General features: G+C 48.0%; 1 protein-coding gene across 1 annotated transcript in view; it reads right to left on the minus strand.

Moving 5' to 3' along the window:
- Nucleotides 1-23,954, minus strand: part of LOC106582669 (zinc finger protein GLI1) — a 124,582-nt gene that overhangs the window by 8,475 nt on the left and 92,153 nt on the right. Inside the window, 7 exon segments of the mRNA XM_045705279.1 lie at nt 4,527-4,781; nt 5,090-5,411; nt 5,711-5,956; nt 6,281-6,445; nt 11,656-11,805; nt 12,068-12,205; nt 20,077-20,184. Coding sequence (XP_045561235.1) covers nt 4,527-4,781; nt 5,090-5,411; nt 5,711-5,956; nt 6,281-6,445; nt 11,656-11,805; nt 12,068-12,205; nt 20,077-20,184 — 1,384 coding nt within the window.

Below are 23,954 nucleotides of genomic sequence, written 5' to 3' on the forward strand. Positions count from 1 at the left end.
ACAAAGGAACTTCTTCTACATCACAGAACTGAACAATATCCATGTTTTGGAGAATGTGTAAACGGTCGGTGGAGAAGCCAGCTACGACCCGGTCCATTTTGTTTCATGTTTGTGACCTCATGAAAGACAATACAGCCACATTACAATAACTCTGTTTATACAGGTGCCTCCATTATGAGGTTTGCGTGTAATTATTGTTTAAAATGAATGAGTAAAGATGAAACTATTTGTGAAATGATGCAAGGTGATGTTGAACCGTTAATGTGAGAGAATTGTATTCCCTTTAAAGTTTAACCTGTTAGGGCTAGGGGGCAGTATTTACACCGCCGGATAAAAAACGTACCCGATTTAATCTGGTTACCACTCCTACCCAGTAACTAGAATATGCATATACTTATTACATATGGATAGAAAACACCCTAAAGTTTCTAAAACTGTTTGAATGGTGTCTGTGAGTATAACAGAACTCATTTGGCAGGCAAAAATCTGAGAAGGTTTCATTCAGGAAGTGGCCTGTCTGACAAGGTGTCGTTCTTCTTGTCTCTGTTTATTGAAGAGTGAGGATCTTAGCTGTCCCGTGACACTTCCTACGGCTGCCATAGGGTCTCAGAAGGCGGTAAAAAGCTGAATCGTGGCTTTGCAGGCTCTGGCTGAAAAAAAGTAGCGCGTTTGGGTAGTGGCTGGTTATAGTAATGTGAGACTCAGGCTCGTGCCCGCGTCGACCGAAAGCTTTGTTTACTTTCCTCTGTTTAGCTAAATGGACATTCCCGGTCGGAATATTATCGCTTTTTTACGAGAAAAATGGCATAAAAATGGATTTTAAACAGCGGTTGACATGCTTCGAAGTACGGTAATGGAATATTTAGATTTTTTTTGTCACGAATTGCGCCATGCGCACGACCCTGATTTACCATTTCAGATAGTGTCTGGGACGCACGAACAAAACGCCGCTATTCGGATATAACGATGGATTATTTTGGACCAAACCAACATTTGTTATTGAAGTAGCAGTCCTGGGAGTGCATTCTCACGAAGACAACAAAAGGTAATCAAACTTTTATAATAGTAAAGCTGATATTGGTGAGTGCTAAACTTGCCGGGTGTCTAAATAGCTAGCCCGTGATGCCTGGGCTATGTACTTAGAATATTGCAAAATGTGCTTTCACCAAAAAGCTATTTTAAAATCGGACATATCGATTGCATAGAGGAGTTCTGTATCTATAATTCTTAAAATAATTGTTATGCTTTTTGTGAACGTTTATCGTGAGTAATTTAATAAATTGTTAGCGAATTCCCCGTAAGTTTGCGGGGGGTATGCTAGTTCTGAACGTCACATGCTAATGTAAAAAGCTGGTTTTTGATATAAATATGAACTTGATTGAACAAAACATGCATGTATTGTATAACATAATGTCCTAGGGTTGTCATCTGATGAAGATCATCAAAGGTTAGTGCTGCATTTAGCTGTCTTCTGGGTTTTTGTGACATTATATGCTAGCTTGAAAAATGGGTGTCTGATTATTTCTGGCTTGGTACTCTGCTGACATAATCTAATGTTTTGCTTTCGTTGTAAAGCCTTTTTGAAATCGGACAGTGTGGTTAGATTAACGAGAGTCTTGTCTTTAAATAGCTGTAAAATAGTCATATGTTTGAGAAATTGAAGTAATAGCATTTCAAAGATTTTGAAAATCGCGCCACAGGATTCAACTGGCTGTTACGTAGGTGGGACGAATTCGTCCCGCCTAGCCCAGAGAGGTTAACTAAGTCATTGGCCCACCCCCATGAGCACAGACATGATCTGGCTCATGGGACAGCCCTTTTCCACTGTTACGAATACAACCCCCACATGAAGAAATCCTCTTCAGACCATGCTTACTTCGGTCAGCTGAGGGGGCAAAGGTTTGAGTAGAGACCACACAAACCTCAGTCTAAGCTAAGGTTGTAATGGTTGTTGAATTCCTAACCATACCACGTGGAGCATTGGCTACACGGCGGGACATGGTTAAACTCTGAGACTATCGATTAAGACAGAATAAGAGCAAATCTTATATACTAATTACTAGTCTGCAGCTAGAAATTGTTAACCTGGGATGGGAAGACCGACAACTGCCGAAACATCTATTCTATGAGAACATTTCTGAATGGTACTCTGAAGTATCCATTCTAACCACGAAAGACTTCAGGGAAGTAGAGAGAGAGGCGCTCGGACGAACTCTCCGACAAAAAGACGGACAATTCCAACAAAGATCACGACGACACACTGAGGGTAAATATATATTGATTGCAATTATTCCTGAATGAGTGAGCGTTCATGTGCAAAGGATTAGCATTTCAATTAATATAATTATCAACTGTGTAGAACCTGCTTTTTGTCTTTCCCGCCCTTCTCAGTCCACACCCACTTCCCTTTGTCCGCCAAGCCGTCATATCGGCTTAGGCCACTAGGGAACCTCCCCTATCATTTCCTTGTAACCATATCTACTGTTTGTGGATGCGGTTACTAAAACAGTTGTACCTCCTTTGGTAGAAGTTATATCTGTTCTTATTTCAGATGTAAATAACAGATGTCATACGCTCTAAGTTGTTGTCAAAAGTGCTCTTTCCTGATCCTTTGTCTGCGCTTATGGACTTCCCTCTTCAATTCAAACCACAGATTCTCAATGAGGTTTAAGTCTGGAGACTAATATTGCCATTGCAAAATGTTGATTTTGTGGTCAATTAACCATTTCTTAGTGGACTTTGATCTGTGCTTGGGGTTATTGTCTTGCTGGAAGATCCACTTGCAGCCAAGTTTCAGCCTCCTAGCAGAGGCAAGTATATTTTTGGCTAAAATGTCCATGCGTCCTCTGAAACATGACCCCGCTAAGCCGCACTGCTTCTTGACACACTGCTCGCTTAACTCGGAAGCCAGCCGCACCAATGTGTCGGAGGAAACACTGTACAGCTGGCGACCGAAATCAGCGTGCATGCACCTGGCCGGTACAAGGAGTCGCTTGAGCGCAATGGGACAAGGATATCCTAGCCGGCCAAACCCTCCCCTAACCCGGACAACGCTGGTCCAGTTGTGCATGGGTCTCCAGGTCGCGGCCTGCTGCGACACAGCCCAGAATCGAACCCGGAACTGTAGTGCCTTAGACCGCTGCGCCTCTTGGGAGGCCAAGGTAATCCTTTCTAATGCAGCTTTTTTTTTAAAGATATCACATAGTAGAACTGCATAAGTGTTGCTCTCCACTTTCTGGAGGACTGAGTTTTGAAATCAGTGTAATTACAGCATGATAGCTAAGGAGATGGAGAAAATTTTAGCGTTTGAATGCAAATATGCAGAGGGAGTTGAAAAGAGAACACACAGAAGGCTGTTGTATAAAACACCTGTATCTGGATTACATCTTCAAATTAAGGGCAACCATAGCATCAGAGAGGGAGAAGCGTCAGTCCATGTATACGGGTAAGATGGCTACATTTTCCGATATTACACATTTCTAATTTTATCAGAGTCATTTTCATTTCAAGTTAGTGTACTGTCATTTCAAGTTAGTGCACTCTGAGCACACTCTGGCACTCCAGATTAAATGTACGGACACACCCGTAGTGTAAACCAGGCTTTAGTCTTGAAACTTTGATTGTTTAGTACACGGCCTCACATGTGAATCCTTAAAGATATGGGTGGGGCTAAGGCTTTAGAGGGTGTGAATGATGCTGAATGGGTCTAGACAAAGAAGACCTGTCCAGTAGGTGTACCAAAACATTCAAGGGCCATTTTCCCAAAATTGAGGTTACATGTTTATCAACTTCCAAAGCAGAATTACTTTCCCATTGTTCCTCAACTGTAGTGTATCTTATACAATTTTCTAGCTCTGTGTCTCTACTTTTATCCAATGTAAAAAACACAAGTTCTAGCCAATGAGCTTCAGCCCCCACCATTTGAGTGACAGCTAGCAAGATGCACACACAACAGTGCAAGAGAGCAATGACATGGTGCACATATACAGGACCAGTGAAAAGCTTAGACACACCTACTCATTCAAGGGTGTTTCTTTATTTTTACTATGTTATACATTGTAGAATAATAGTGAAGACATCAAAACTATGAAATAACACATATGGAATCATTTAGTAACCAAAAGTGTTAAACAAATCAAAATATATTTGAGATTCTTCAAAGTAGCCACCCTTTTGCAAAGAGTGTGCAAAGCTGTCATCAAGGCAAAGGGTGGCTACTTTGAAGAATCTAAAATCTAAAATATATTTTGATTTGTTTAACACTTACAATGTAGAAAATAGTAAAGAAAAAACCTTGAATGAGTAGGTGTGTCCAAACTTTTGACTGATACTGTATCTGCACATATATCCCCCGGGGGACAAAGTTTGGCTCATGAGTACTACTTTCAGAACTACTGGCTAAAAAGTATACAAAAGTACAAGATAATCTCTTTAAAAGCATTAATTAAAACAGTTGTTTACAAAGTGGTCCTCCAAAGGTAAACAAATAACATTAAAAGAAGACAGTCACAAAACACAAATATTACCTCCTCCACCTCCTCCTAACTGGGAGACCTCGCTCGAGCGCCGGCTGGAGAGGTAGGGGGACACCATGGAAGAACGACGGCTCACTGTGTAGGCAGAGCTTAGGCTGCTGGTGCCACTCCCCCTCCGGTCACTGATAGGGGGGGGCATGCCAGAGGGTCCGCCGCCCAGCTCGTGATTGGACAGTTCCATGACGCGGCGGTTGGAGAGGAGGGGCGAGGGAGTACACATCCCTCCCATCATCTCTCCTGGACAACCTGGAGAAACAAGACAGGATGAGAATCATCAGGTTAAATGTCTGGCACAGAAAATACTGCTACAATTTGAGAGTGAATGTCATTTTTTTCTTCAGTCGATATAATCTATGCACTGTAGTGCATACATTTTAGTTAGCCTTACTCTTCAAGGGTTGTTCAAGAGGAAAGCATAAGTATTGTGAACTGAATCTAAGCTAAGCATCTTACTCCCAGGTCCGATTTTAGGTAAATGGTCCTCTATAGATGAGGACCAGGTTTAAAATCACTAGTTCAACCATAGTTGTTAATCTACAAACGACTTTACAAACCTGTGAGTGCTGGTAGTTTGCTACTCCTACCACAGCGTCCGGGTGGAGTGGGCCTTCTGATCTGTTTCAGCTTGTCTATCTTCAGGTTCTCTAGTCTCTTTAGGGCCTGAGCCGACGTGCCCCCCATCCCTGCCATGCCCTGCCCTCTTCCCCCAGCTTCCCCTCCTCCTCCCGCCCCTCCGTCCTCCAGAGCGGTCAGGTCCTCCAGACTCCCTGCTGCGTTCAGGTTCATCTCCACACCACTGTCGTTGTTGTTCGCGCTCCCCAGCGGAGAACGCTCGCTACTGCAGGATGACTGGCCACCCGGACTGGGCTGAGACTTCTGGAAGAAAAATAGATGATTTAACCTCTACATGTAGCTTAAAACATTTGGAAGAACTCTATAGCAGCTGGACAGCACAGAGAGCAGGAGTTGAGTCAGAAGATGATTTAATTCTCAGCTCTCCAGTCTAAACCACAGGAGGTTGGTGGCACCTTAATTGGGGAGAACGGGCTTGTGGTAATGGCTGGAGTGGAATGGTATCAAATACATCAAAGACATGGTTTCGATGTGTTTGATGCCATTCCATTTGCGCCGTTCCAGCCATTATTATGAGCCGTCTTCACCTTCCCCTCACTCACCAGAGCAGATTCAGGCGCCAGCAGTTTGCAGTCCTCCCTGTGTCTAGTCTCCTCTTTCTCTAGCAGCAGTTCACCAGACTGTCCACCAGGGGTCAGTGATGAGCCAGGCGGCCGGGGCCCAGTGTCCCCTCGGTGCTTCTTAGTGATGTGAGCCTCAGGGCCGTGGACTGTCTTAACGTGCTTCCGCAGTGAGCTGGGGTCTGTGTAGCGTTTCGTACACCCAGGGATCTTACACACATACGGCTTCTGTAGTGGGACAGGAGGACACAACACGATTGGACATGGAAACAAAACTTGAATTCAGGTAGGTGTCAGACATTTGTAGCTATTTTAAGTTATTTCTTATGACATCCGTCTTTCAAATAGTCTCTCATGATGTCAAAACATGAGATAAATCTGTGAGATAAATCATAGATTTCAATGTAATCGATGCTGATAGATCATTCACTAGCTATTTATGAAACAATTTAAAGCTATAATTTGAGTGAACAATCCCTTTAAGCAGGTGATGATGTCAGCAGTTGGAGTTAGTGTGATTGATTGACTGAGTGATTGGTTGATTGATTGTACCTCGTTGGAGTGTGTGCGGTTCTGGTGCTTGGCTCTGTCTGAGGCGTTGGAGAAGGCTTTGTTGCATCCCTCGTGTTCACAGACATACGGCTTCTCCCCTGTATGAGACCGCAGGTGGGTCTTCAGGTTCTCCAGGCGAGAGTAGGCCTTATTACAGCCCTCAAACTGAAACAATACATAAAACATTATAACACAGCTCAAACTGAAACACACAAGACCCATACTAAGAGTATCCCACAAACTGAAACAGAGGTTAACAATGTCTTATAATACCCATCAAACTGAAACACACATAACGCATTACAACACAGCTCAAACTGAAACACACAAGACCCATACTAAGAGTAGGCCTTATTACAGCCCACAAACTGAAACAGAGGTTAACAATCTCTTATAATACCCATCAAACTGAAACACACATAATGCATTACAACACAGCTCAAACTTACAGTACATTAGGAAAGTATTCAGACCCCTTCCCTTTATCCACATTTTGTTACATTACAGCCATATTCTAAAATGGATTAAATATTTTTCCCCCCTCATCAATCTACACACAATACCCCATAATGACAAAATGAAAACAAAATGAAAACCTGTCTGTATAAGATCCCACAGTTGACAGCGCATGTCAGAGCAAAAACCAAGCCATGAGGTCGAAGGAATTGTCCGTAGAGCTCCGAGACAGGATTTTGTCGAAGCATAGATCTGGGGAAGGGTACCAAAACATTTCTGCAGCATTGAAGGTCTCCAAGAACACAGTGGCCTCCAGTATTCTTAAACGGAAGAAGTTTGAAACCACCAAGACTCATCCTAGAGCTGGCTGCCCGGCCAAACTGAACCGTTGAGGGAGAAGGGTCTTGGTCAGGGAGGTGACCAAGAACCTGATGGTCACTCTGAGAGAGTTCCAGAGTTCCTCTGTGGAGATGGTAGAACTTTCCAGAAGGACAACCGTCTTTGCAGCACTACACCAATCAGGCCTTTACGGTAGAGTGTCCAGACAGAAGCCACTCCTCAGTAAAAGGCACATGACAGCCCGCTTGGAGTTTTTCAAAAGGCACCTAAAGGACTCCCAAACCATGAAAAACCAGATTCTCTGGTCTGATGAAACCAAGATCGAACTCTTTGGCCTGAATGCCAAAGCGTTACGTCTGAAGGAAACATGGCACCATCCCTACTGAAGCATGGTGGCAGGGACTGGGAGACGAATCAGGATCGAGGGAAAGATGAATGGAGCAAAGTACAGAGATCCTTGATGAAAACCTGCTCCAGAGTGCTCAGGATCTCAGACTGGGGCGAAGGTTCACCTTCCAAGTCTCTGAATGACAAGTCTCGGAATGTCCTTGAGTGGCCCTGCCAGAGCCCGTACTTGAACCCGATCGAACATCTCTGGATAGACCTGAAAATAACTGTGCAGCGACGCTCCCCATCCAACCTGACACAGCTTGAGAGGATCTGCAGAGAAGAATGGGAGAAATTCCCCATATACAGGTGAGCCAAGCTTGTAGGGTCATATCCAAGAAGACTCGAGGCCGTAATCGCTTGTAACGCCCTGGCCATAGAGAGGGGTTTTTGGTTCTCTATTTTGGTTAGGCCAGGGTGTTACATGGGTGGGCGTTCTATGTTTATTTTTCTATGTTGGTTTGTTTATTTGGTTTGGCCGTGTGTGGCTCTCAATCAGGAACAGCTGTAGATCGTTGTTGCTGATTGGGAGTCATAGATAGATATTTTCTGTTTAGTATTTATATTTTCTGTTTTCTGTTAGTGTTTTGCACCTGACAGAACTGTTTGGCTGTCGGTTTCTTGCTTTTTGTGTTTAAAGTGTTCGATCTTTTAATAAATTCATGATGAGGACTAACCACGCTGCATCTTGGTCCTCTCTTCCAGACGATCGTTACAGATCTACCCACCAAAAATGGACCAAGCAGCGTGGAGGGGAGCAGCACCAGGAGTGGAGGAAGCAGCGTGCTCGGGAGGAGATGACATCCTGGCCGCTGGAAGTATTGGAGGCAAGAATAGACTGGCCTTGGGAACAGCTATTTGACCATTGCAGCAACCTGCCGGGGAAGCAGGTGGAGGTGAAGAGGCAGCCCCAAAAATGATTGGAGGAGTCAGGCGTTAGACCTGAGCTAACTCCCCGTGCTTACCGGAAGCGGCGTGGTACTGGTCAGGCGCCGTGTTATGCGGTGGAGCGCACGGTGTCTCCAGTGCTCGCTCATAGCCCGGTGCGCTACATCCCAGCCCCCCGCAAGTGCCATGCGAGGATGGAACCAGAGCCAGTCGGGGTGAAGTTGGAGGTGAGCGAAGGGAGCGAAGCAGAGACAGTGAAGGAGTTGATGGGGAGATTGGAGGAAAGAGATATGAGAGAGCTGCTGTGTTGGTGCATGAGGCACGACATTCGCCCTACGGAGCGTGTCCTCGAGTTGATGTCACCTGAGTCAGCTCTCCATACTCGGCCTGAGGTGTGTGCTAGCCGTCTGGTGAAGACTGTGCCAGCCCAACGCACCAGGCCTCCTGTGCACCTCTCCAGCCCTGCACGTCCTGTGCCTGCGCCCAGAACCAGGCCTCCTGTATGTCTCCCCAGCCTGGTGAATCCTGTGCCTGCGCCCAGAGCCAGGCCTCCTGCATGTCTCCCCAGCCTGGTGAATCCTGTGCCTGCGCCCAGAACCAGGCCTCCTGCATGTCTTCCCAGCCTGGTGAGTCCTGTGCCTGCGCCCAGAGCCAGGCCTCCTGCATGTCTCCCCAGCCTGGTGAGTCCTGTGCCTCCTCCTCGGACCAGGCCTCCAGTGGGTCTCCCCAGCCTGGTCTATCCTGTGCCTCCTCCCAGGACCAGGCCTCCAGTGGGTCTCCCCATCCTGGTTTATCCTGTGCCGCCTCCTCAGACCAGTTTTCCAGTGGGTCTCCCCAGCCTGGTGAGTCCTGTGCCTGCGCCCAGAGCCAGGCCTCCTGCATGTCTCCCCAGCCTGGTGAATCCTGGGCCAGAGCCGCCTGCCAGTCCGGAGCCGCCAGAGCCGCCCGCCAGTCCGAAGCCGCCAGAGCCGCCCGCCAGTCCGGAGCCGCCAGAGCCGCCCGCCAGTCCGGAGCCGCCAGAGTCGCCCGCCAGTCCGAAGCCGCCAGAGCCGCCCGCCAGTCCGGAGCCGCCAGAGCCGCCGCCTGTCCGGAGCCGCCAGAGCCGCCCGCCAGTCCGGGAGCCGCCAGAGCCACCCGCCAGTCCAGAGCCGCCAGACCCGCCCGCCAGTCCGGAGCCACCAGAGCCGCCCGCCAGTCCGGGAGCCACCAGAGCCGCCCGCCAGTCCAGAGCCGCCAGAGCCACCCGCCAGTCCGAGCCGCCAGAGCCGCCCGCCAGTCCGGGAGCCGCCTGCCAGTCCAGAGCCGCCAGAGCCGCCCGCCAGTCCGGAGCCGCCAGAGCCACCCGCCAGTCCGGGAGCCGCCCGCCAGTCCGGAGCCGCCAGAGCCGCCCGCCAGTCCAGAGCCGCCAGAGCCGCCCGCCTGTCCGGAGCCGCCAGAGCCGCCCGTCTGTCCGGAGCCGCCCGCCTGTCCGGAGCAGCCAGAGTCGCCCGCCAGCCGGGCGCAGCCAGAGTCGGCCGCCAGCCGGGCGCAGCCAGGGGCGCCACCTAAGTGGGCTAAGCCGAGGGTGGAGCGGGGTCCACGGCCCGCACCAGAGCCACCGCCGTAGGAAGACCCTCCCCTTTAGTGTCAGGTTTTGCGGCTGGAGTCCGCACCTTTGGGGGGGTACTCTAACGCCCTGGCCATAGAGAGGGGTTTTTGGTTCTCTATTTTGGTTAGGCCAGGGTGTTACATGGGTGGGCGTTCTATGTTTATTTTTCTATGTTGGTTTGTTTCTTTGGTTTGGCAGTGTGTGGCTCTCAATCAGGAACAGCTGTAGATCGTTGTTGCTGATTGGGAGTCATACATAGGCAGCCTGTTTTTCCTTTGGGGTTTGTGGGTAGATATTTTCTGTTTAGTGTTTTGCACCTGAAAATGAAGGAAAGCCGCACACTCTAAGAGCTCAGATGCAAAAATTTAATCACCAACGTTTCGACAGCGAAGCTGTCTTCATCAGGGTATCATCAAACACTGCGAGATGAGTCATTTATAAAGTGTCAAGAGACACACAGGTGTTTGTAATCATGGCCAAGTATGGCCTAATATCATTGGTAAACTCAAATATTTAAAAAAATGGCATACAAAGAACATACAAAAAGACAAACAAATGGATAGCATACGATCATAGCATTTGTAGTCTAAAATGTATCTAACAAACAATTACAATGGCAAAATCACAATTATCACAAGAATGGCTTCAGATCAAAGTCTATGTTGAGACCGAAGGGAGCAAGGGTCTTTAAATTAAAGATCCAGGCAGCCTCTCGTTTCAACAATAAATTATCAAGGTCACCCCCTCTCCTCGGGAGGGTGACATGTTCGATACCAATATAACGCAGAGACGAAATCGGATGGTTTGCTTCCAAAAAGTGGGCCGCAACTGGGTAAGTTAAGTTTTTGCACCTAATGGTGCTACGATGCTCTGAGATACGTACTTTTAATTCACGCTTTGTTTTACCCACATAATTTTTACCACAAGGACAAGTTATAAGATAAATAACTGCCTTAGTGGAACACGTAATAACACCTTTAATTGGGATAGATAGTGTTTTGCACCTGACAGAACTGTTTGGCTGTCGGTTTCTTGCTTTTTGTGTTTAAAGTGTTCGATCTTTTAGTAAATTCATGATGAGCACTAACCACGCTGCGCCTTGGTCCACTCTCTCCAAAGACAGCCGTTACATCGCTGCCAAAGGTGCTTCAACAAAGTACTGAGTAAAGGGTCTGAATGCTTATATAAATTTGATATTGCAGTTTTACATTTTGAATACATTTGCAAAAAAAAAATGGTTTTGCTTTGTCATTATGGGGTATTGTGTGAGGGAAAAAATAACATTGATGAGGAAAAAAAACAATTTAATCCATTTTCGAATAAGACTGTAACGTACATTTTTTTGGAAAAGTCAAGGGGTCTGAATACTTTCCGAATGCATTGTATAATATCCCTCAAACTGAAACTATAGATGCACATCTTATTACAGCCCTCAAACTGAAAACACACATTACACATTATAACACAGCTCAAACTGAAACACGCATACTGTACAAATACCAATATGTCATCACTGTCAGGTAGCGCATTTTGATTAAAGCCACATACATGCACTGTGAGTATACTACCTATACTGTATCTCTCTCTCAAACTGATCTAGGAAATTTATTATTTGATGAATTTGAAATTTAATTCTAAACTGAATTTGAATTTATATAACAATCAATTTCAAAGCTCAGTTTGCGAGAGAGCGATCAGGATACTGTAGTATACTCACAGTACACTTATGCGGTTTCTCTCCTGTGTGCCTGCGCATGTGAACCACCAGCATGTACTGGGCTTTGAATGGTCTCTGCTCCCTGGAACACTCCTGCCAGTGGCACACAAACTCCTTCTTCTCTCCATGGATGTGCTCGTTGTTTATGTGCTGTTGAAGACAGAGAGATGTTATTGTTGATTTACACGGATCCTGTGTTTTGGATTATAGTTGGAGACCGCTACTCGGGACTGACTCAAACCAATGGTTTCCTTCCTTTCCCTTCTCTCATACAGTGTGCATATGTAAGGCCGATACTTTTTCCTCATGACCTGACCAGAAAAACTCTGGGCCCTAACTAATGCCGGGGGCCCGGAGTTTATCCAGGCCAAGTCATGTAGTCAGGAAAACCTCCTGTCCTGTCCATACTCACGTGGACTAGCTGCTCCTGCGTGTCAAACTCCTTGCTGCAGCTCTCCCAGTGGCAGTTGGTCTCATAGATGGCCTCTGGTTCCGGTTTATCCTCCTTATCCAGATCCTCCCGCCCCTCCAGCAGACCCATCAGAGGATCCTGGGTAGAGGTCAATGGTCACGGGTCATTGGTTAGAAGTCAGGGTTCAACACAACAGGAAGTACATAGGCAGTTCTCAGATGAGCAACATTAAATACACATGGTTGAAACAGCTGTTGAAACACAGAGCACACACACACATGCAGGCGCATACACACAATCTCTCTCTCCCACAATGACAACCTCACACATATTGTTAGCAAAATGTTTTAAAGTTGTGATTGAGTGTTACCATGTGTGATTGTGTCGTTGAGTGTGTAGTGTAACCTGCTACCTGTGTGTTATGTTCTTCATTAAATATGTGCATTTTAGCCATTTAGCAGACATTCTTATCCAGGGTTACTTACAGTTTGTGCATTCATCTTAATTTTAGATACTCCTTAAAGAGATAGGGTTTCAGATGTTTTCAGAAGACTCAGCTACCCTAGCTTTAGGGGGAAGCTGGTTTCATCACTGCTGGGCTGAGTGGGAGCTGCCCTACCGTAGGGGTGGGAGGGCCAAGAGACCAGAGGTAGCAGAAGGGAGTACTCAGGTTGGGTTTAGTGTTTGCTGCTTGCTGCTCCATAGGCAAGTACCATGGTCTTGTAGTGGATGAAAGCTTCGACTGCCCAACCAAGACAGAGTTGCAGTAGTCCAGACGGGAGATGACAATTGCATGGATTAGGGCCTGCGCCGCTTCCTTTGTGAGGTAGGGTCTTACTCTACGGATGTTGTAGAGCATAAACCTGCTGGAGCAAGTATCTACTTTGATGTTTGCAGAGAGTGACAGGGTGTTGTCCAGGGTCACGCCAAGGTTCTTTGCATTCTGGGAGGGGGACACCATATAGTTGTCAACCATGATGGAGATGTCTTGGAGCAGGCAGGCCTTCACCTGGGAGTAAGAGCAGCTCTGTCTTGTTGAGCTGGAGGTGGGGGGCCGACATCCAAGCTGAGACATGGGCCTAGAACCGAGCCCTGGGGGACAACAGTAGTGAGAGTATTTGGTGCAGACACAGATCCTCTCCACGTCACCTGGTAGGAGCAGCCTGAGATGCCCAGACATGAGAGGGTGGAGAGGAGGACATGATGGTTCATGCTGTCGAAGGCAGCGGATAGTTCTAGGAGGATGAGAACTGAGGAGAAAGAGTCAGCTTTGGTAGTGCAGCGAGCCTCCGTGACACAGAGGAGAGCAGTCTTGGTTGAGTGACCCATCTTGAACCCTGACTGGTTAGGTTCAAGAAGATCATTCTGAGACAGTTGTCAGAAAGTGCTTTGGAAAGAAAAGAAAGAGGGGATACCGGTCTGTAGTTTTTTATATCAGAGGGGTTGAGTGTTTGTTTATTGAGGAGGGGAGCGACTCTAGCCATTTTGTGGTCAGAGAGGATGCAGCCAGTGGTCAGGGATGAGATCTGTGCGAGTGGGACAGTGGACTCAATAGGGTGAGTGAATGAGGAGCGGATGTTGTCAACCTTCTTTTCAAAGTGTGTGTGTGTGTGTGTTCTGTGTGCAGAAGATTTCATTCTTACGGGTCAGACCCATAGAAAAATCTGACTGCCAATAGGTACTGCCAAGAGTGTCGGCAGTTAAGTTTTTGTTGTTCACAGTTTTACCTCTGATTTTTGCTTCACATAAATACTCCCAGCAACAAGGGGGCAGTGGCTTGTTTGGCTTGTGCCTGCTGTAGCTAATGTAAGCTAACTGGCAAGCTGCGCTAATGTTGTTGCTAGCTAGCTAGAATTTGTAGTAAGCCCTTATTGATACTAACCAGATGACCACAACTAAATAACTGGTGTAGGTAGCAACATTATAATTAAATCACAATGGATTCGGTGGAGTAGCTAGCTAGCTATGTGGTGCTAACCATTTAGCTAACATTAGCTAGCAAGCGAATTGGCATTGGCAGTACGGGATAATGGAAGGGAAATCAATTATTGGTAGAAAGATAGCTTGGTAAAGGCAAGCATTTAGTGTTGTGTGCATTGTGCTGCACTTACCAACCCATTAGTTTCATATGAAGTGTATGTGACTTCCTGGCTCAGTTATCAAGCTACCGTTAACTAATTAGCTAGCTAACAAAATTAGCAGGTGCATATTATCAAACTGAACCTAACAAAAAAATATTTATTCAAACACAAAACTCCTTAGCTAGATGTAAATGGAGTAAAGAATAAAAATATGTTTTAGTAAGAACAATGCAGATGAAAAGTTTGTGGATTACACTGGGAAATGTGCCCTATTTTGTCCCTTTTTCTTGTCACTTCTATCGGCTCCCCCACATGGAGGTTTGTGCTCTCTGATTGGCTCAAAGTCAAGTTCTTGGCCACTGACGAGCATTGCGATTCTACAAGTATAAACGGCAGGATCATTGGTACCAGGTCAGTACACAGCAGGGATAGCTTTTGTTCTAGCATGAGAAGGAACAGCCTCCTATTGTGCTAGGCACAGTACCTATCTGCAGTCAGATTTCTCAGCGTGCCTGTATCGGTAAGGGACCTACTATTTTTACAAACATTTTATGGGTCTAATCAAAGAATTACATATAGAATCCCTATTGATTTAGTATAATATCCGTGGGCCGAGTAGGCAAGTAAAAATATGTCATAACCTTTATCATGCATTACCTTTTAATGTGGCATAAATACAACCAGTCATGATGTTTTCATCTGATTGTCAAACAATCACTTCAAAAGGTCGCTCCTGTTGGCTACCCGTGCACGTTTTTCCACTCACAAAATAAATAAAACAGTGCACTGTGCACCCGCAAATTGATGAATGGAAAGAGACATCTGTAACAAAAAACCTGAAGTTGTAATGACGTTCAGCGATTCATGCATCACGTGTCTCGGCCACTTGTCTCCGCCTTGACAAAATGAAGGGTATACTGCCCGTATTCAAGTTAATTTGCAAATTTTTATGCTGCTGACATGTGGTAGTGTTAAATAATGGTGTAATTGCCTATAGTTTTCTTGGCATTACATTTAGATTATTGTGATAGGCTCACGTTTTACCGGTACGACATACCCCAACTATTTATTTTCCTGGGGCACCATACCAAACTGGCTTACTTTCACCCATGGTTGTGTGTGTGTTGTGGATAGTGTAGTGTAACCTATTGCTTGTATGTTACAGTGAGAGAAAAAAGTATTTGATCCCCTGCTGATTTTGTACGTCTGCCCACTGACAAAGAAATGATCGGTCTATAATTTTAATGGTAGGTTTATTTGAACAGTGAGAGACAGAATAACAACAAAAAAATCCTGAAAAATGCATGTCAATGTAACGTTCGTCGTCGGGTGATGAGGAAGAGGACCAAAGCGCAGCTGGGAGCGAACACATGTTTATTCTTAACACTCAAATAAACACGTACACAAAACCAAGAAAATGCCGATACGTTAACTGCTCAAAACAAAGAGACAACACCCCACAAACAGCGTGGGGGAAAAAGGAACTTAAATGTGATCCCAATCAGAGACAACTAGCGACAGCTGTCTCTAATTGGGAATCGACAGAACCCAACATAGAAATAACCCACATAGAGCTAACACAAGGCTATAACGCAAACATAGAAAACAAACCAAGGAAAAATACCCAACATGACACACCTTGACCAAAATACCCGAGTTCACCTGGTCAGGGCATGACAGTACCCCCCCCCCCAACGGTGCGTACTCTCGGCGCACCAAACTTAAGTCTATTGGGGGGGGGGACCCGGGTGGGCGCCTCGGTGGAGGCTCTGGCCCCGGGCGTGTTCTTTCCCCCGCCTCCACCTTAGCCCTACCCCTCTGGCCTGGACTGGACCACTGTGGAGCGGCATGCTCAGGGTCCGGAGCGGAGCCGTCGACCGGAACAGGATTGGGCACCGGTGGACCGGACACGGGCCGTGCCGGACTGGGAACACGCACCACTGGCTTGGTGCGGGCAGCAGGAACGGGCCGGGCCGGACTGGGAACACGCACCACTGGCTTGGTGCGGGGAGCAGGCACGGGCCGGGCCGGACTGGGGACACGCACCACTGACATGGTGCGGGGAGCAGGGACAGGCCGGACAGGACTGTGGACACGCACCGTGGGCTTGGTGCGGGGAGCAGGGACGGGCCGGACAGGACTGGGGACACGCACCACTGACCTGGTGCGGGGAGCAGGGCCGGGCCGGACTGGGAACACGCACCACTGGCTTGGTGCGGGGAGCAGGAACGGGCCGGGCCGGACTGGGAACACGCACCACTGGCTTGGTGCGGGGAGCAGGAACAGGCCGGGCCGGACTGGGGACACGCACCACTGACTTGGTGCGGGGAGCAGGGACGGGCCGGACAGGACTGGGGACACGCACCACTGACCTGGTGCGGGGAGCAGGGACGGGCCGGGCCGGACTGGGAACACGCACCACTGGCTTGGTGCGGGGAGCAGGAACGGGCCGGACTGGGGACACGCACCACTGACTTGGTGCGGGGAGCAGGGACGGGCCGGGCCGGACTGGGAACACGCACCACTGGCTTGGTGCGGGGAGCAGGGACGGGCCGGACCGGACTGGGGACATGCACCACTGACTTGGTGCGGGGAGCAGGGACGGGCCGGGCCGGACTGGGAACACGCACCACAGGCTTGGTGCGGGAGCAGGGACGGGCCGGCCGGACTGGGGACACGCACCACTGACTTGGTGCGGGGAGCAGGGACGGGCCGGACAGGACTGGGGACACGCACCACTGACCTGGTGCGGGGAGCAGGGACGGGCCAGGCCGGACTGGGAACACGCACCACTGGCTTGGTGGGGGGAGCAGGAACGGGCCGGACTGGGGACACGCACCACTGACTTGGTGCGGGGAGCAGGGACGGGCCGGGCCGGACTGGGAACACGCACCACTGGCTTGGTGCGGGGAGCAGGAACGGGCCGGACCGGACTGGGGACACGCACCACTGACTTGGTGCGGGGAGCAGGGACGGGCCGGGCCGGACTGGGAACACGCACCACTGGCTTGGTGCGGGGAGCAGGGACGGGCCGGCCGGACTGGGGACACGCACCACTGACTTGGTGCGGGGAGCAGGGACGGGCCGGACAGGACTGGGGACACGCACCACTGACCTGGTGCGGGGAGCAGGGACGGGCCAGGCCGGACTGGGAACACGCACCACTGGCTTGGTGCGGGGAGCAGGAACGGGCCGGACTGGGGACACGCACCACTGACTTGGTGCGGGGAGCAGGGACGGGCCGGGCCGGACTGGGAACACGCACCACTGGCTTGGTGCGGGGAGCAGGAACAGGCCGGACCGGACTGGGGACACGCACCACTGACTTGGTGCGGGGAGCAGGGACGGGCCGGGCCGGACTGGGAACACGCACCACTGGCTTGGTGCGGGGAGCAGGGACGGGCCGGCCGGACTGGGGACACGCACCACTGACTTGGTGCGGGGAGCAGGGACGGGCCGGACAGGACTGGGGACACGCACCACTGACCTGGTGCGGGGAGCAGGGACGGGCCAGGCCGGACTGGGAACACGCACCACTGGCTTGGTGCGGGGAGCAGGGACGGGCCGGACAGGACTGTGGACACGCACCGCGGGCTTGGTGCGGGGAACAGGAACGGGCCAGACAGGACTGTGAACACGCACTGGTGAACTGAAGCGTGGAGCCGGTTTAGCCACTCGTCCTGGCTGGATGCCCATCCTAGCACGGTATGTGCTGGGCATGTCCACCGGACGCACCGGCTGTGCGGGCGCACTGGCGACACAGCGCGCAACTCCGCATCCCATGGCTCCTCCTCCAGATCGTCCCTCAGCAGGTCCTCAATCAACCGCCTCATCTTCGTCTCCTCCGCCGTCATCCCCCACGAGAGCAGTGGTCTGGGCTCTTCCTCTGCCCTTCCGGACCACCCCATTAGCCCCCCCAAAAAAATTATTGGGGGTGTCTTCCGGGCCTCCTCGACCGCCGCCTGCGACTCCGTCCACCGGCTGGTTTTACCTCCTCGACCTGGGAATCCTTTCGCCAGGGTCCTTTCCCCGACATGATCTCCTCCCAGGTCCAGAACTCCTTCCCATCGCGAGCCCATCGCGAGCCCATCTCTCGCGCTCCTTATCCTCCCGCTGCTTGGTCCTGGTTTGGTGGGGTGTTCTGTAATGTTCGTCGTCGGGTGATGAGGAAGAGGACCAAAGCGCAGCTGGGAGCGAACACATGTTTATTCTTAACACTCAAATAAACACGTACACAAAACCAAGAAAATGCCGATACATTAACTGCTCAAAACAAAGAGACAACACCCCACAAACAGCGTGGGGGAAAAAGGAACATAAATGTGATCCCAATCAGAGACAACTAGCGACAGCTGTCTCTGATTGGGAATCGACAGAACCCAACATAGAAATAACCCACATAGAGCTAACACAAGGCTATAACGCAAACATAGAAAACAAACCAAGGAAAAATACACAACATGACACACCTTGACCAAAATACCCGAGTTCACCTGGTCAGGGCGTGACAGTCAAAAAGGTTTGCACACATCTCAGGAGGGATTTTGTCCCACTCCTCTTTGCAGATCTTCTCCAAGTCACTAAGGTTTCGAGGCTGACGTTTGGCAACTCGAACCTTCAGCTCCCTCCACAGATTTTCTATGGGATTAAGGACTGGAGACTGGCTACGCCACTCCAGCACCTTAATGTGCTTCTTCTTGAGCCACTCCTTTGTTGCCTTGGCCGTGTGTTTTGGGACACTGTCCTGCTGGAATACCCATCCACGACCCATTTTCAATGCCCTGGCTGAGGGAAGGAGGTTCTCACCCAAGATTTGACAGTACATGGCCCCGTCCATCATCCCTTTGATGCGGTGAAGTTGTCCTGTCCCCTTAGCAGAAAAACACCCCCAAAGCATAATGTTTCCACCTCCATGTTTGACGGTAAGGATGGTATTCTTGGGGTCATAGGCAGCATTCATCCTCCTCCAAACACGGCGAGTTGAGTTGATGCCCAAAGAGCTCCATTTTAGTCTCATCTGACCACAACACTTTCACCCAGTTGTCCTCTGAATCATTCAGATGTTCATTGGCAAACTTCAGACGGGCATGGATATGTGCTTTCTTGAGCAGGGGGACCTTGTGGGCACTGCAGGATTTCAGTCCTTCACGGCGTAGTGTGTTACCAATTGTTTTCTTGGTGACTATGGTCCCAGCTGCCTTGAGATCATTGACAAGATTCTCCCGTGTAGTTCTGGGCTGATTCCTCACGGTTCTCATGATCATTGCAACTCCACGAGGTGAGATCTTGCATGGAGCCCCAGGCCGAGGGAGATTGACAGTTCTTTTGTGTTTCTTCCATTTGCGAATAATCGCACCAACTGTTGTCACCTTCTCACCAAGCTGCTTGGCGATGGTCTTGTAGCCCATTCCAGCCTTGTGTAGATCTACAATCTTGTCCCTGACATCCTTGGAGAGCTCTTTGGTCTTGGCCATGGTGGAGAGTTTGGAATCTGATTGATTGATTGCTTCTGTGGACAGGTGTCTTTTATACAGGTAACAAACTGAGATTAGGAGCACTCCCTTTAAGAGTGTGCTCCTAATCTCAGCTCGTTACCTGTATAAAAGACACCTGGGAGCCAGAAATATTTCTGATTGAGAGGGGGTGAAATACTTATTTCCCTCATTAAAATGCAAATCAATTTATAACATTTTTGACATGCGTTTTTCTGGATTTTTGTTGTTGTTATTCTGTCTCTCACTGTTCAAATGAACCTACCATTAAAATTATAGACTGATCATTTCTTTGTCAGTGGGCAAACGTACAAAATCAGTAGGGGATCAAATACTTTTTTCCCTCACTGTATGTGTGTGTGCCGTGTGTAATGAGCTTAGTGTTACCTGAGGTTGGGTGTGTTGTGTGTGTGTGTAGTGTAGTGTAACCTGTTACCTGTGTGCCAGTAGAGGATGGGCTGGCCACGTCACCCTCAGACCTCTCCTCCAGACTCTTAATGTTGATCCCATCCATCACACTACCCAGCACTGGCTCTGTCTTTAACTACACACACACACACACACACACACACACACACACACACACACACACACACACACACACACACACACACACACACACACACACACACACACACACACACACACACACACACACACACACAACATTGGTACATTAGAATGTCTGGTAAAACATCACACTGCCCAGTACCACTTCTGTCTTGGCCTACACGTAGAGAAACAGGTCAAGACTATATAGAGCCATTTCTTGTTCACCATCAAACGTCGCGTTCGAGTGATAAAAAGATCATCAAAAGATAAGCAGGATTGCTAACACTATGCTTGTAAACATACCATTAATAAGTACAATAATGATTGAGGGTCCATATAGCTGTACCATGATATTTGTTTTGCTACTAAGTAAACCACCAATTGTTCTCCATTATTCCACACATTAAACCCCCCCCCCCCATCCCAAGTTGGGTTGTCGTCCCAGTGACTGGCAGACCACCCCTGTCCCCCTGGATCCCAGGGCCCCTGAGAGACAGGGAGCCGTCCTTCAAAAAGAGCACACAGTGAAAACGGGCGGTATACCCTCCAGATTGTGTTGTGATTTGACGAAAACACTAACATTTTGCCAAGGCGGAGAAAAGTGGCCAAGACCGATACACGCGTGTACAGCAGTGGACGCATCAATCGCTGAATGTCATTACAATTTCATTTTTTTTTGTTACAGATGTCTCTTTTCATTCATCAAATTACAGGTGAACAGTACACAGTTTGGATTTTTTTTGTGAGTGGACAAACGTGCACGGGTAGCCAACAGGAGTGATCTTTTGAAGTGATTCTATGACATTCAGATGAATGTGTTTAGCAGTGCAAATACCATGGTACAGCTATATGAACACTCAATCGTGATGGTACTTTTTAATGGTAAGTTTACAAACATATATTATGATAAATATAACTGAAACTTTTCATTATGGTACATTTTTAAATAAGTATAGCTAGTTATAATTGTAATGGCTTAGCAGATAAGAGAAGGAATATAATATCTATTGTTTACAGGAAACTCATTCAACAAATTCAGATGAAGTTTTGTAGAAAAAGGACTGGGGGGTATATATATTCTCCCACGGGCAAAGAAACTCAATTTATTAACAACTATTTTGATCAGAATGTGCAAATTGTCCAAACAGATTGGCAAGGTAGATGGATTATTTAAAAAAATATTGGACCATAAATAGATTTGGATCATTAATCTATACAGTCCAAATAATGATGATCCATGCTTCTTTGAAAATATATATAATACTTTATCAAACCTACAAGCAATACTAGACTCAATTATTATGGTGAGAGATTATAATAGGGTTTTAAATACCTCAATGGACCGTAAAGGAAATCACACTACACACTAACTATCAACTATCACCCTCAAGCACTTAAGGAAATCACGAATATCATGGATATATTGGAACTAGTAGATATATGGAGGCTTACATATCCTGACCTAGTGAGATATATATGGCGGAGGCTCAATCAAATTAGTCGTCTTGACTACTTTCTTATGTCATTCTCGCACCAAAATATAAAAAAGTGTTGATAGGGGACAGAATGCGGTTGGACCATAAAATAATTGGCATATACATTCCTCTTTACAGAATTTCCACGTGGGTGAGGATATTGGAAATTTAATCAAAGCCTATTGGATGATAACTAAGACAGAAGAATTTATAACTGACTTTTTCCAACATTACATAGGTACAGAAAATCCCCTTATTGTATAGGACACTTTTAAATGTGCCTTTAGAGACCATGCAATTCAATACTCAATACTAAAACAAAAGCAATTTAGGTCAAAAGAGTCCATATTAAGAAAGGAAATAGAAGGACTAAGAGTACAGATAGATGGCAATAAAAACAGTACCATAGAGGCACATAATAAGTTAGTGTAAGGTTCTGCTTTCCTTTTCTTAGTCAACCTTGTGTTCTTTTTCTTTGTGTTCTTGAACGTAGCCCTGTTTCTTTGGGTTCTGGAACGTAGCCCTGTCTTTCATTTTTGTTCATTGATTTCACCTGGGTTCATTTCTCACCTGGTCTTATCAGCTCCCTATTTAGTTCAGTTCTTTCTGTTTGTATGGTTGTGAGGTATTGTTTGTTTTTGACTACCTACCTGTGTTTGACCATTGCCTGCGACCACAATTCCTGCCATCTGCGAAAGCTTAATAAACATCTGCTGCGCTCTGCGTGTGAATCTACACCTTTTTATCCCTGAGTATTCATTACAGGAAACCTCACCTAAAAACGGAATGGATTCAGAGGAGCTACAGCGGCACCTAACCCAGCAAGAGGAGCTTATGAAGGAAATTCGCCATCTCCTCCGCCAGCCTACTCCTCCGATGCCAGGTATCGTAACCCGTAGCCCTCCTTCGTTCATACCCATGCCTGGAAAATATGACGGTTCACCTGGGAATTGCAGCAAATACATTGAGCACCACCCCACTAACTTCGCCACCGACAAGAGCAGGGTGGATTTTGTTGTCGCTAACTCACAGGCAAAGCCCTGGATTGGGCCACCGCCATATGGACTGCCAACAGCACAGAACTCGGATCCGAGACCCATTTCCACACCCTCTTCAAAGAGGTATTCGATCACTCTCCCTCCGGTCGTCCTATAGTAGACCTCCTCATAGAACTTCAACAAGGACACAATTCAGCTGCCGCACCATGGCTGTAGGGAGTGGACGGAATGAGGCTGCTTTACTTACTGTTTATTGAAGAGCGCTCAACAGGGAACTTCAGGCGGAGCTGGCCTGTAGGATTTAAATCAATACATTCGTATCGCCATCGACCACCTCACCGCCAAAGAACTCTGCCACCCAGGAACCCGAAACCTTCTCTTTCCATGATTCAGTCATCCTGTCCGAGTCTTCCAGAGCCCATGCAGTTGGGCTATGCTCCTCTCCCGTGTATTAAATGTCAAAAGTCGATCCAAGAAGGGCTCTGCCTATACTGTGAAGGGAAAGCTCATCTACTCAGCCATTGCCCTGTTCGCCCCCCCACGGAGGGAGGAAAAGGGTCCCCCTGCTGCCATGCAGGTAGGCGTGTCCTTATATCTAAATATCTCCCAGAAGCACTTCTCCGTCCCAGTATTGATAACCGTGAAGGGAGTTACCTAGTACGTAGAAGTCTTGATAGATTCGGGAGCAGCAGGTCATTTTATCGATCACCAGTTAGTACAAGAGCTTGACATTGATCTAACACCTGTCACCCCTCCCTTAAGGATTAACACCCTGGCTGGGCAGCCATTGGGCACGGGCTTCATCACGCACCTGACAAAGCGTTACCCTCCAGATTGGAGTCTTCCACACCGTAACCATTCAACTCATGGAACTCTCATCCCCCAAACAGCCACTCAGCCATCGAACACCCCTGGCTTTATCGTCATGACCCAGCCATCTAGTGGGAACAAGGTGGTCTTCTACCTGCTTCTCCAGTTGTCTCAGACTACCCTGCAGAGCCACCACCATTGAGGACTCTGCCTCGGCAGTGACACCCACTATACCATCTGAATACGCCCAGTACAGCAATGTCTTCAGCAAAGTCAAGCGCCAAGCTCTATACTAAACTCGACCTGCGAAGTGCATATAACATTGTCCGTATACTTGAAGGCGATGAATGGAATATGGCCTTTATCACCGCTCCAGGGCACTACGAATACCTGGTCATGCCTTACGAACGCCCCCGCTGTCTTCCAATCCTTTATGAACTAGGTTTTCCAGGATATGATCAACCACTTTCTCATCGTCT

Source organism: Salmo salar, chromosome ssa22 (genome assembly GCF_905237065.1).
Source record: "Salmo salar chromosome ssa22, Ssal_v3.1, whole genome shotgun sequence".
Classification (NCBI taxonomy): Eukaryota; Metazoa; Chordata; class Actinopteri; order Salmoniformes; family Salmonidae; genus Salmo; species Salmo salar.